Raw genomic sequence first — 13,322 nt, forward strand, 5'->3', positions numbered from 1 at the left:
CAGCCCCTGCTCTGGAGCAAGGTACTAGCCCTGCCTGAGGCAGCTGACTGCCCACACCCTGTCCCCTCTCGATAAACCTGGGTAACCTGCCGGAACAGGACTTGGAGCTCCTCATACCTTGTGTCTGGGACCAGGTCTGCCAGGGGAGTCTGGGGCAAACCCCAGAGGGGCAGGCAGAGGACGCATTTATTGAGTGTCTACCACGTACGAGACACTGAACCAGGATCTTCGTGGCATCGTGTTGTTTACTCGGAACAACCACCCTGTTGTGGAAAGGGCCCGTCCCCTTTCCAGAGGCAGAAACTTGCTCCAAGAGGTTGGATGCTCTGCCAGAGGCTGCACAGTGCCAGGGTGTGGAATGTCCAGGCCCTGCCCATCTCAGTGCCGCTCCCCACTCCCCACGGGCCAGCACCTGCTGTCCTGGACTCCTGGACCTTCGGTGTCTTCCTTGTCCCCACTCTAAACACAGAACTACTCACACCCAGCCCTCCCCTGCCGCATCCTCCTGCTTGAAACAGATGAGCAGCCCTGGGAGGGCTATGGTTTCGTGGGGTCGATGACCTTGCCCAGAAAGAGGACACTCTGGGTGCTGGTGGAAAAGATCACCACAAGGAAGGGCCGGTTGAACCGCAGTACATGGTGATTGGTCTGGGCAGAGAAGAATTTGACCGCAAAGCCGGTGGCTGCTGCAGCCTCGGTGCCAGCCTCATCCACATCCAAGGTGGCCTTGTGGAAACTCTGGGAGGAAAATCACAAGCATTATCTCCAAGCCAGCAAGAGAGGGGGCCTGGACAAGACTGTGAGAGTCAGAAACTGCTAGGGAATAACATTGCCCCTTATAGCCTGCAAGGTCACTTCTTGGGGATAACACAGCAAGAATTTCATTTGGGAGGATTTTTGAGCTGGAGACCTCCTGCCACACACAGTCATGGCAGCTCTCATTAAATGAGCGCTTGCTCTGTGCTCGGGGCTTTGCATGCATCTTATTTGATCTTCATAGCCATCCTATGAGGTCAGCAGTATGATGCCCATTTTAAAAGTGAGGAATGTAAATTCAGAAACTAGTACCCCTTCAATAACATAAGAGGAAGAGCCAGAATTCAAGCTCAAACCCAAGGCTCTACCCCCTCGCACACTTTTTTTAGCAGAAGTCGTGAGTCTCTTTCTCTCATCTACGAAGTCTCCCTCATACAGATGCACCCAATGCAGCCTCACCTGTGTCTCTCCTCTCTGTTTCCTCCTTTTTTTTTCTTTCTTTTTCTTTTTTTTTTTTGAGATGGAGTCTCACTCACTCTGTCACCCAGGCTGCAGTGCAGTGGCCTGATCTCTGGACATATTGCAACCTCCACCTCCCAGCCTCAAGTGATTCTCCTACCTCAGCCTCCTGAGTAGCTGGGATTACAGGTGCCCACCACCTGCCACCACACCAGGCTAATTTTTGTAATTTTAGTAGAGTTGAAGTTTCAACATTTTGGCCAGACTGGTCTCGAACTCCTGACCTCAAGTGATCTGCTCGCCTCTGCCTCCCAAAGTGCTGGGATTACAGGTGTGAGTTACCACACCTGGCCGCACCTCCATTTTCTATCATTGTATGTATCTCTCTCTGAAGATGTTGTGTCCCTGACTTGTCTGGGAGAGTCGTCTGAGTTGGGGGACTGATTCGACACTATATCCCAGCACCAAGCACCACATCCAGGGCTGGTTGACTGGTGGATGCTGATGTCTGTAGATGACTGAACACACTCAGGCTCTGAGATTCCATGTGGCAGCTTGGGAGCCCCATCATCTGGCAACTCCCCTGGGCACAAGTGCCCCACCGAGTTCTCTAGGGGTTGATGACTTACTTTGGATGCCTCCAGTTTTTGCTGTTTGGTGATGCCAGATAAGTCAGCCCACTTGGAGAACAGATCCATGAAGCCCAGCCTGGGCAAAATCTGATCTAATACATAGGAGCCAGAAATGGAGAACTTGGGGAAATGCAACTCTAGCTTCTTGTAAAAATTCCTGAAAGGGGCATTGGGTTAGAACATTAGATTAATGAACAAGCCAGGATCCCTGCTGGGCACAGCCCTCCTTGGTGGCCCTCTTTAGCTGGCTATATTCCATCTGAGTTCTATCCCCACAAACAGCTTTGGCTCAGACTACCTCCCACAAACGGGTGTTGAAAGGCCAGGTTCCTTTGTCCCCAGGGCCTGCTGTCTGTGGGATCTCCTGTCCGTGGTAGCCCCTCTTCAGAGATTGCTTTCTGTGGGTGTTCAGGTGCCCAGGGAAACAGATGTAAGTCTCGCCAGGTGGCAGTTTTGCCCTTGCCTCTGTTATAGCCCTGTGAGTTTTACTCTTTGTGAACCAGCTAATTTCTTTGTATTGGATTCCCTCTACCATGAAAGTTGTGTGATTTTTCTATTCACATGTGCCCTTGGGCTAGGATTCTTTTCTTATATATGGTTGAAGACGTTTTCCATTCATAGCCAGCATGATGGGAAGCCTTCCTGTTAATTCCTTGGGTGGGTGGATGGAGTTTTTTGAATCCCACTATGGCAGCTTAGTCAACCTTTTGGGCCAGAGGGGCTACCTCTTCATTGCACAGAGATAACCCGCCAAGAGGCAGAGTCACTTGACCCAAGTCTTATGCAGTGGAAGAGCTACGTCTAGAACCAGGACTCTGAACTCCTACTGTGGTTCTTTTTTCCCTAACGAGGGGAAGTCATAGTTTAAATATAACAGGAGAGTTCATCATTTAAAGGAAGCCCATGGAAGGTCTCAGAGCAAGTGAGAATTCTCTCATAATTTGGCAATCACTCCCTATTTTGGGGCACTGTCTTTCATTAGAAAGGTATATTTGATGGATAGTACTGTAGATTCAGCCCCCATAGCACACTGATTACCTCTTCTGCAACAAGTTGTTCCACCTCATTAACATCTCTGGAGTCAAAACCTCTTCAATCTCCCTCATTTTGCCTTGGTTAGGGAGAATGAAAAACACGGTTGCGTCTCCTTTGTAATCCATCCGTAGCACCGAGCAGGGTAAGTATCTGTCATGAAGATACCAGTGGTGCTCCTGGTCCTGCAGCATCATGGGCACCTGGACTGTTGTACTCTCATCAACATAGAAGTCTTTGGGAGTGGTCCTTGAGGAAATGAATGGTTTCTCCCACAGGGCTGAAGAGAAGATGAAAAGAAGGTACAGGACATCTGAGGGCCACAGAGTCAGTCCTCCAGGCAGGGAACACCACCTGGTGTTCCGAGCTACTGAAAGAGTCGCTCCAGATCCTGCCCTATGAGCTCATCAAGTTGTCCCATTTTGACCATTCAAAACCTGACATGCCCAGGGAATGGATCCCTTAGGCCTCATTTAAATTTTAAAATGAGAGCAGAGGATGTTCATTTTGTAATATGGAAATAGGGTTGATAGAGAAGAAACCAGGGATGCTGGAAAGAAGGGTTCATTGTTAGTTAAGCATCCTTGAGAAGGAGAGAGGAGATGGCAGAGTGTGAGCAGAGGGGTTGGCCTTCCGTGAGAGGTGGGTCACTACTGCCATGATGAGAGGAGGATGTCTGAGCTTGTGGGTTCAAATGCAGGGAGGTGAGTAGATTTGGAGGTGAGAAGATTTGGAGGTGAGTAGATTTGGAGATGAGAAGATGAGAGATTTCCTGTTTAACTGATTCTGTTTTCTCAATGAAGAGTGAGACAAGATTTTTAAGTGAAAGTTGTGAGTGGGGAGGACATTTGAGAAGGATGAATCTGTTATTTTAGTTGTTTTGGAGAGTGGAGATATGTAAGTAGGATTGCTGGACAGTGTAGAGAGATCAATGAAGATTTGCATTCACAAATATCAAGTGAGACCATCAGTCTAGTTGGATGTTTTTCTTCAACCACATTCAGCTGCTGCATGCAGATGTAGACTAATTAGACCTTTAGGTTTAAGCAGGTTTGCAATTTTGGAGGGTAAGTATGATAGAGGGAGGGAAAACCAAGGAAGTTAAGACTTCAGAGTATTTGCAAGGAAGTGACCACAATGATGGCCATGCAGTATGAGGAGGGAAGCAAGGACAGCAAGCGATGTGCAATGAGGTGATGGCAGGTAGGGTGAATGGACTGAGGTCTCCATGCCAGGAATTTTCGTCCAGGGAAAAGCAAGGGATCTGGGATTCTAATCAATGTCTTCCTGACAGTGAAACCCCTACTACTGTTTCTCTTCCTTCCTTAGTTAATTTTTTTTTAAGTTTAAAAGTTTTGTTATTTCAAAGCAAAGCTTCTTTTTGGGAGATGGAGTCTCATTCTGTTGCCCAGGCCAGAGTGCAGTGTCACAATCTCAGCAACCTCCACTTCCTGGGTTCAAGCGATTCTCCTGCCTCAGCCTCCTGAGTAGCTGGGATTACAGGCATGTGCCATGAAGCCCGGCTAATTTTTTTTTTTTTATGTATTATTAGTAGAGACAGGGTTTTACCATGCTGGCCAGGCTGGTCTTGAACTCCTGATTTTAAGATACGCCTGCCTTGGCCTCCCAAAGTGCTAGAATTATAGGTGTAAGCCACTACGTCCAGCCTCAAAACAAAGGTTTTTAAAAAAGTTTTCAATAGTGCATGAAAATTCCACATGCAAATTACATGGAATGACTAATTTGGCTGAATCATTAGGCTGAGAGTTGCTCCCTAGAATTTTGTTCCCTGTAAATTCTGGGTTCAAGCTGGTTAGAACTGTGAGATTTCAAAGTAAATTGCTCTCTGAAGGCCCTGGTGGTCAGGTATGATGATGGTCAGACTCAGCAGAGCTCCAGTTTGCACCTGCTTGTCTCCAAGCTCCTTTTCCCAACTCTAACCCCACTAAACAACAGCAGCCCCAGGCTACCACCAGAAACTACGCAGTGATGCTCCCCTCCATGGTGGCACTCTGATGGCTGGATGAGCTTGGCATATAGATGCCTCTCCAAGCTCTGACTTGTCCGCTTGCATCGGCAACTTTCTCTCTGTCCTTCCAACTCTTCTTTCCTCTAGACCTTCACTTTCCCAGCCACAGTTGTGTGGGGTCTAACTCCTATAACAATCTCCTTAACATTGACTTGAGATGGCTCTCCTTCTCTGATGAAACCCTGACTAATCCACACTGTACAAAATTGTTCGCACACTGTGATATCAACTGTGTGGACATATATGTGTGTGAATGGAAGGTGAGGAAGAGATGCTAAAACTAACATTTGTTGCCTCTGAGTGGTAGGACTAGAGATTATGTCTACTTTCTCCTTTATGCTTTTACATATTTGTAAAGCTTCAAAATGAGCATTGTTATCATTAGATGAATTATAGTTGCTATTTATTGAGTGCATAAAATGGTCAGAGGTCGACAAACAAAAAAGTTTATAGAGCTATTAACTATTTTAGGCATTGCAGGTCATTCCATCTCTGCAGTAATGAATCAATCTGCCATTGTAGCACGAAATCAGCCACAGACAATACATAAATGAATGGGCCTGGCTGTGTGCCAATAAAACTTTATTTACAAAACCAGTGGCTGAACACATTTGGCCCAGGGGCTGTAGTTTGTCCATCTCTTTAGATCCTTTTATAAGGAGTATAAACTTGGGTTAATCATTTGATCCTCAAAGCCAACCTTTGAAGTAGAGATTTGTCTTATCCCTGCTTTGAGCAAACAAACTGACCTGTTTGCACTATTGGTAGAGGCTGAGCTCAGATATGAATCCAGCAATTCAATTCATGATCACTGGCTATAATGCATTTTGTACGTTACTTTTATTAAGAAAATGAATAAGAAAATATGTCTAAAGATAGGAAGGAATGGAAACCTCAATACTACAGAGTCTTCAACATACAACATTCTAACATTGCATTCTCTGAGGGCTGCTTAACTCTATCAGACACAATCTTTTTACTTACCCTTTTGTAAAAATATATTTAACCAGTCAACAAATTAGGGGGTTGGAGGTGGAGGTGTGGATTTAGCACACACCAATGATCTGACTCTCACCTTTGAAGTAAATGTAATTCACCAGCACCATCAAGACGTCCTTCTTGAGCTCACTGACCAAATCCACAATCTTCCCTCGAGTTTCCTTCTTGACGTGGTCATTGATAAGCTGGATTGCACCCACAGTGTTGTAGAAGTTGGTGTGGAAGAGTTTGGCCTCATAGAAGGCCGCGGTGTCATTCAGAAATTTTGCAAGGAACTTCAGGCTGTGGCTCAGGAACAGAGCACTGCCCACGTGTGTTTCCAGCCCATGACCGGGGAGGCTGAGAGTGTGCAGGAGGTGCTGGAAGCCCCTGTGGATGTCGGACTCAGACAGCTCCGTGAGGTTGAAGCCCAGGCCCTCGAGGATCTGACTGCGGCTGTGTGAGCAGGCCCCCAGGGAAAGCATAGCGTAGGCGGCTGAGATGCTCAGCGGGGAGAAAAAGATGTTCTTCCCCGGGGTCTCCGAGGCGATCAGGTAGTAGAAGCGGAAGGCAAAGTCAGCATTGGCAGGGGCGATCTTGAGGCTGGGGGAGCCCTCACCTGTCTCCAGAATCTGCTGGTGGGAGCTGTTACTGCAACTCTCATCATCATGCTCAACGTGCAGCTGGCCATGAGAAAGGGCCAGTAGTCCAACTAGCAGGAGGAGCAGGTAGTCGATAAGATGCATCCTCTGCACTCTCAGGCCTATGGGAGGGAAGAGAATGCCCAGGAAATTCCCCCAGCAGAACACCTGGCCCTGCTGAGAAGGCGGGCAGAGGGCCAGCACCCGGAGATCATGAGTGACACCCTCAACTCCTGCAGATGAGCTTGTGAAAGACAACGTAACGCCCATCACCCTCCACATGTGTGGTGACAGCAACACTATTGGACGGCAATGCTTTTAGACATACAAGCCACACTCCTCGCGTCCATCATGTCATTGTGCTTCCCACCTGTGTGAGCTCTGCACAGCGCTAGACTCCATTCTCACCCAACAGAGCAGGAAACGAAGACTCCCAAAGTGACTCACCCAAGTCACCTACCTAGCAAATATCCTAGTCAGAACCCACATCCCCAGACTCAGGAGCTGCTTCTCCCACACTTCTCTTTCAGATGAGTTGATTTCATTAGCGCAGTGATTTTGCATAGAGGATGGCAATCATCAGAGTTTATTTTAGCGTCTGCTCCACAAACATCTGTGGAGTGCTTTATATCATTTACAAACCACTTTCATGCCATTTAGTTTGACCCTCCCACTCCTGTAGAGGTCAGTAGAACCGGTCTTTGTATTGTTACTCCTTACAGATGAGGACATGGATGTTTAATAAGTGTCCTCACTTATTAAAGTGAGGATCAGGACAAAGTTGTGGGGATAGAATTGGTACCCTTTCCATAGCGAACATCTGTCCAAGACAGGATGCTCCAGTTTCTCCCCCAGATCTGCTCCTGCCCCATCAAATGGTCCCACCAGTATCTGGTTGTCAGACCAAAAAGCCTCTAGCCTTCTATCCACCCACAATCCATTTAATCTACTTCCATGGACTGCAGGGTTGGGTTTATTTTATTTTATTTTATTTTTTGAGACAGGGTCTCATTCTGTCACCCAAGCTGGAGTGCAATGGTGTAATCATGGCTCACTGCAGCCTTGACTTCCTGAGTTCCAGTGATCCTCCCACTTCAGCTTTCCAAGTAGCTGTAACCACAGGCATGCACAGCCACACCCAGCTAAATTTTTGTAGAGTCAGGGTCTCACCATGCTGCCCAAGCTGGTCTCCCACTCCTAGACTTTCCTATAGGTTCTTCAGCCTCTCACCTGCTCCACTGCTATGATCCTCAACCAGGGCTCAGAAAACTTTTTCTGCAAAGCGCCAGAGAGTAATATCTGTGGTTTTGCAGACCACACAGTCTCTGCTGCCACTACTCAACTCTGCTGTGGCAGCTGGAAACAGTCTCAGACCAGACATGCATGAACAGGCGTGGCTGTGTTTCAGTGAAACTTCACTTATGGACACTGAAATGTGAATTTCATATTATTTTCCTATATCACAAAATGTTGTTCCTCTATTGATTTTTCAACCCTTTGTATGTTTGCCTTTTATACTATCACTTATATTTTATATTTATACTTTGTATCTTGCATTCTTAGCTCATGGGCGGTGAGTCAGATTTGACCTACAAGCTGTGGTTTGTTGATCCCTGACCTAGACCCTTGCAGAAAACTTCCTAGTCTTTCCGCTCTCTGTTCTCCACTCAGCAGTTGGAGGGATCATTTAGAAACATACATAGGACCGCATCACTCACAGACACACTTCCCCTCCGGCATGAACTCCCCAAGATCACCTGGATTGGGAGCCAGAAGACCTTGGCCCCCAGTCAGTGCTGCCCTGTACCAGCTGTGTGTCCCTGGGGGAGGTTTTTCTGGGTCTCCAGGCACAGTCACCCACCAGTGCCCATGGATCAGAGGTTGGGGGCTTTCTAGCCTGAGTATTTCTCACCTCTAGAAAGAGTGACCAAGTGTCCCAGCTTGCCTGGGACTTTCCTGGTTTTAGCACTGAAAGTATGTCCTAGAAGAATTCTCAGTCTTGAGCAAAAAAGAACAGTTTGTCACCCTCCCTCTAGAGTCTCTCTTGTCTCCATTGTCTCAGAGGGTTACTCACGGCACAGTCTGTCCTGGAGTGGACCCCCTGGGTAGCTGTCTCAGCTCTGTCTTGTCAAGCCCAGGAGGACTGGTCAAACCACGCCTTCTCAGTACCACCCACTATCTCCCAACCAGGTAATTATTAACAGGCCACGGGCGCAGCATTGCCTAGACAAGGAAAACTCACCAGAAGTTACTTCACCCCCTCCCAAAAAGACACCCCACTTCCCACCTGGGGAACCCCAAGAGGGTTCACTTCTTCATGTTTGTACAGTGCATGGAGGTTCGCCTGGTGCTTGGTGCTCCCTGAGGGCCTCAGGAACCCCTTGGAAGGTCTGGTCTCCACCCGGCCCCTCACTGGCTGTGTGAAGTTGAGCTCATTTACTCCCTCTCTGAGCTTCAGTCATCCACCTCCCACCTACAACATGAGGGGCTGGATCATATGGGGCAGCAAGCTCCAGCACCTTCATAGACCAGATAAGGAAGACTCCGTGGTGCCACGGTGGGGAATGGTGGGGATGTGGGGAGAGAGCCAGCTCTCTACAGGCCAGGCAAGACCCACTTGTGGGCGGGGCCTTGCAGCGGGGCCTCCAGTTTGCAATCGTGGACTCTGTGATTTCTGAGGATAGAGTCCACTGAGATCTCATAGGTCATACCATAAGGACAGTACATCCTAGGGCAAGGGTGGCATGGGGTGGGACGAGGAACCTCCTTTGGCCAGGAATTCAACCTGCATTTTTCTTCTTTAGCCATGGAATGGAACTTGTTCTCTCCCCAGTAATCAGTGAACCTCTGCACCCTTGCACCTTTATACCCTCCTGGGGCAGCCATTTCTCACGCCATGTGGGGAAGGACTGCAGGGAGCAAAGTGGCCCTGGGTGTCCTGACTGAGATGACCTTGACCATTCAGGCATCCTCTAGCAGACTTTCTGGGTGTGTTTCCAGCTTGCTGGGCCTTAAGGTAAGTGGAATATATACCACTGAGCAGCACAGTGGGCTGGGATCCCTGAGCGATGGAGACACATGGGATGGCAGAGCAAGCACAAGCACAGCCCTGGAGCCAGCTGGCCTGAGGTCCAAAATGGGTCAACACCAGGACAAGAGAGGAAGCTGGTGGGTCAGGCAGAGTGAGAGCTACTGTCTCAGTGGATTCTCGCTTTCCCTCACTCATCTCTCTCTTTCTCTTGCCTACACACTCTAGGAGTACTATGCGTGGCCCATTTATAAATGAGACAATGTAAGCCCGAAGACATTGTTAGCTCAGATTCCAGAGTCAGGGTCTGCACCAGGGCCACTGAACATGAAGCTCATGTTCCTTCCCAGCACCTGCTGCTTCTCCATGTGGACAGACCTTTCCTGCCACCAGAATAGCAGCTTCTACTTTGCTCACTGCTGTACCATGCACTAGAGCAGAATGTGGTGCAAGGGACATGCTCTATGGATGTTGACTGAGTGAGTCAGTGAGTGAAAGATGGACTTTTGCTCTGATGGATGTGAAAATACATCATTCCCCTTACAATGGTCTACAGTCTGGGGTTTTGCTTTTTCAGTCTTGTTTCGTCAGTGAGTTAGGGGCTGATGCTACAGATTCCAGGGGTTAGCATGTACTTGGCTGCAGCCCAGGGGATGGACAGCTTGTCCCTGCCATGAGCACACAGTCACTGCCCTTTAGTTCCTGGTGCCTGCCCCTGAGACGCTCTGGACAGAGGTTGGGCTTTGGCATCAGACAGGCTCCCTCACTGCTGAGATGTGTGACCTCAGGCAAGTCACTCCACCTCTCTGAACCTCAGTTTTTCACCTGCCAAATGAGAGGCAATAATCACTAATCAGAAAAACTGATATGAAGGGCAGAGGCAGCGCCCTCAAACGTTCCGAGCCCCACATCAGGCTCAATGGGTGATTCCTTCTTCCCTTCCCATCCCAGCAGGGGTGGACAGCCAGACTGTCTGGGTTGAATCTGGACTCCGCCACTACTTAAGTTACTTAATTCTGCCTCAGTGTCCTCATCTGTAAACTGTGGGTAATAATTGCCCCTAAATCTCAGGGTTGTCAAGAAGAGTCAGTAAACTGACATCTGTAAAGTCCTAGAATAGCATCTGGCCATAGTGGGTGCAGTGGAAGCGTGAGTTAGTCCGTCGTATTATTCCAGACGGGTTGTACATTACTCATTTATCCCCAAAGGTGTACACATGGCTGAAACCATGCTGTCAAACTTTTTTGGAGTTGTGGTCCTGATTATCTCAAGAAAGCTTTGAACTCTCCCTGAAATATGCACAGATGCATGTTTTACAATTTAGGGAGATTCTTGAATCCCATGAAGTCCGTGCAGTCCCTGTGGGCTAGGGCAGTTATTTTTTCCTGCAAAGAGCAGGCCCATATAAAGGAAAGGTGGAAAGAACTCTCAGGCATGTAGTGGGAGCCACTGACTTGGACCCTGCAGGTGAAGGAAGGAATGACTGCCATTGGTGTGGCTGCAGGCTGGGCTCAGTCGCTAGCTCCAGGCTCAGTTCTGCCTAGCAGCCTGGCTGCTTCTTGTCTTAAGGTCTCTGGGAGGGCTTCAGGATTGTTGAACCCTTGCCTGTCACATCTTGAAGGCCAAGCGTTTCTTGTTAATCTTCCGCAAGGTCCCAGAGGACAATGAATTGTGCCACAGTCATACCTGGGCACATCACAACAGGCCTGGCCTATAGAAGATGCGTAACAGAAGCCAGTCATTGAATGAATGAATGAATGAATGAATGAATGAATGAATGAATGAGGAGATGCCAAAGGCCCTGCTCAAAGGTGCTGCTCAGGTGTTCCAGTGGCAAGATCCTAAAATCTGTAACACTCTCGGCAAGTACTGGTTTAAGGAAGCGGGGATCAGCTGCCTGACCAGGAAGGCCAAGGTGGATGTGGGGAAGAAAAGGGCTTGACCGCTTCTCTTTGCCCCTAGGAAATACCACTGGGCCAGGTGGGGCAGCTGCTGTGATACCATTGATGTACCCGACAGGGAGCCAGTTTTTCCAGCATCCCAGAAGCTGCCTGAACTGTGCTGTAGGCATGAATCGCACTCCCTGACACCCTCCTCTGCTCCACTCATCCTAAATCACAGCCCAGCCCTTTCTCAACAGCTGTCTTGGTCTCCCATTCCAGCACAGGCTCCACTTATGCTGCCCTCCTGCTAACTGCTCCCAAACCCCTTCCCACTCCCTGGATTCCAAATAGAGCCAGGAATTTAATCTGCCCTTAAAAAGGCTGTCCTTGTTTTGAATTTGATTGGCAATGTAATAATAATGGTCATCATGAAAAATGTGGGAAAATAAAAAAACCTGGAGAAGAAAATAGAATCATTTGCAAACCTGGTGTTCAGCTTATAACTAGATATACTTGGTTTCTTTCCAGTCTTATAAAGAAAAAATACAAAAAACTAGCCAGGCGAGATGGCGGGCGCCTGTAGTCCCAGCTACTCGGGAGGCTGAGGCAGGAGAATGGCGTAAACCCGGGAGGCGGAGCTTGCAGTGAGATCGCGCCACTGCACTCCAGCCTGGGCGACAGAGCGAGACTCCGTCTCAAAAAAAAAAAAAAAAGAAGAAATGGGTATGTGCTCACACAGAACAGCAACAACAAAGCTCTTCCAGTCTTGGTTTGGATGGAGGCACAAAGACTATAGATGGTATAGTCCAAAGAGAGCTCCATGCAAAAATTCCAGAGTAGGTGGTCAAGAACAGGTCTCCTGATTCTTAAATGCTTTACTCATATGAAAGAGGACTGAAAAGTGGTGAGAGGTGGGGACTGAGAAGGAATTACAAAGAGGAAGGAGGGAAGTGCTTCCCCCATGTTATCTTAAGAGTGCAGGGCTTCAACAAAACACTCATGCAACACAATATGTATCCCTGGAGTTAGAGAGGCTCAGGGGACTGGGGCTTGATGCTTGTCTGGAAATGCTAAAAGGTGTATGTGGGCTGTTTAGACTCTCTAGGAACTCTACATCTAATCCTCTGTCCCTCTCTTAAATTCATCATTTTCTATCTGGCGTTTAGATACATGGATACACAGGATACATATATGTCCTAGTTATGTATGGCTGGGAAACAAGTCACCCCAAATTTAGTGGCATAAAACAACGGCAGTTGTTTGTCATTATTCTTGCTATCTCTACAGTTCTGGGGGTTGATTGGGCTCATCTGGGTGGTTTTTGCTCAGGGTCGCTTATGAGGTTGCAGTTGGACAAGAGCTGAGACTAGAGTCATCTTTAAGGTGGATATGCTTTCAGATCACTACATGTGATGTCCCTGTTGGACTATGGGCTTTTAGGAAGCAAGGAAAGTGTTTTATTCCTTTTTCTTCCCGAATTTGTGTCTTTCCCTCTAACTTTCATAGCTTAGCACACTGCTTAGCACAGAACAAGTCCTATGTTAGGGTCTGTTGAATAAAAAACAATAATTAGACTTCATTCAGGATCACCCTGGTGGATGGGAGGCAAGACTAGATTGCAGCTCTGACTCGGATGCGGAGGCTTGCATGGTGAATTTTAGTGCCAAAATGACTTCAAGAACAAACCAGGAATCCTGAGAGGACACACAGACCCTCTGAAGGAAGTGGACTGCCCCTGTAGAACCGGGAGACACCCCAAATACTGTGAGCACCCAAACTGCGGAAATGGGAAAGGGAGACCCTCCGCTATGAAACACACATCCCTACTGGGGAAAATGACAGCATAGTTTGTGGGAGAAGTTTCTGACCTTACCTGGAGTTGAG

General features: G+C 48.1%; 1 protein-coding gene across 3 annotated transcripts; it reads right to left on the reverse strand.

The window, feature by feature from the left end:
• Window positions 1-231: 231 nt before the first annotated feature.
• On the reverse strand, window positions 232-8,681 carry SERPINA4 (serpin peptidase inhibitor, clade A (alpha-1 antiproteinase, antitrypsin), member 4). 3 transcript variants are annotated; one of them, XM_011951524.1, is made up of 5 exons: window positions 8,602-8,681; window positions 5,984-6,649; window positions 2,886-3,159; window positions 1,845-2,004; window positions 232-738 (listed from the first exon to the last, which is right to left on the reverse strand). In XM_011951524.1, exons 2-5 carry the CDS (start codon window positions 6,630-6,632, stop codon window positions 538-540), a joined length of 1,284 nt encoding a protein of 427 aa, XP_011806914.1. In that variant the 5' UTR covers window positions 6,633-6,649; window positions 8,602-8,681; the 3' UTR covers window positions 232-537. The 3 variants fall into 3 exon arrangements, with proteins under 3 accessions (XP_011806914.1, XP_011806916.1, XP_011806915.1); XM_011951526.1 differs by having other exon boundaries at window positions 8,440-8,676; XM_011951525.1 differs by having other exon boundaries at window positions 8,285-8,676.
• Between the last annotated feature and the right edge of the window lie 4,641 nt (window positions 8,682-13,322).

Source organism: Colobus angolensis, unplaced genomic scaffold (assembly GCF_000951035.1).
Source record: "Colobus angolensis palliatus isolate OR3802 unplaced genomic scaffold, Cang.pa_1.0 Scaffold32, whole genome shotgun sequence".
Lineage (NCBI taxonomy): Eukaryota > Metazoa > Chordata > Mammalia > Primates > Cercopithecidae > Colobus > Colobus angolensis.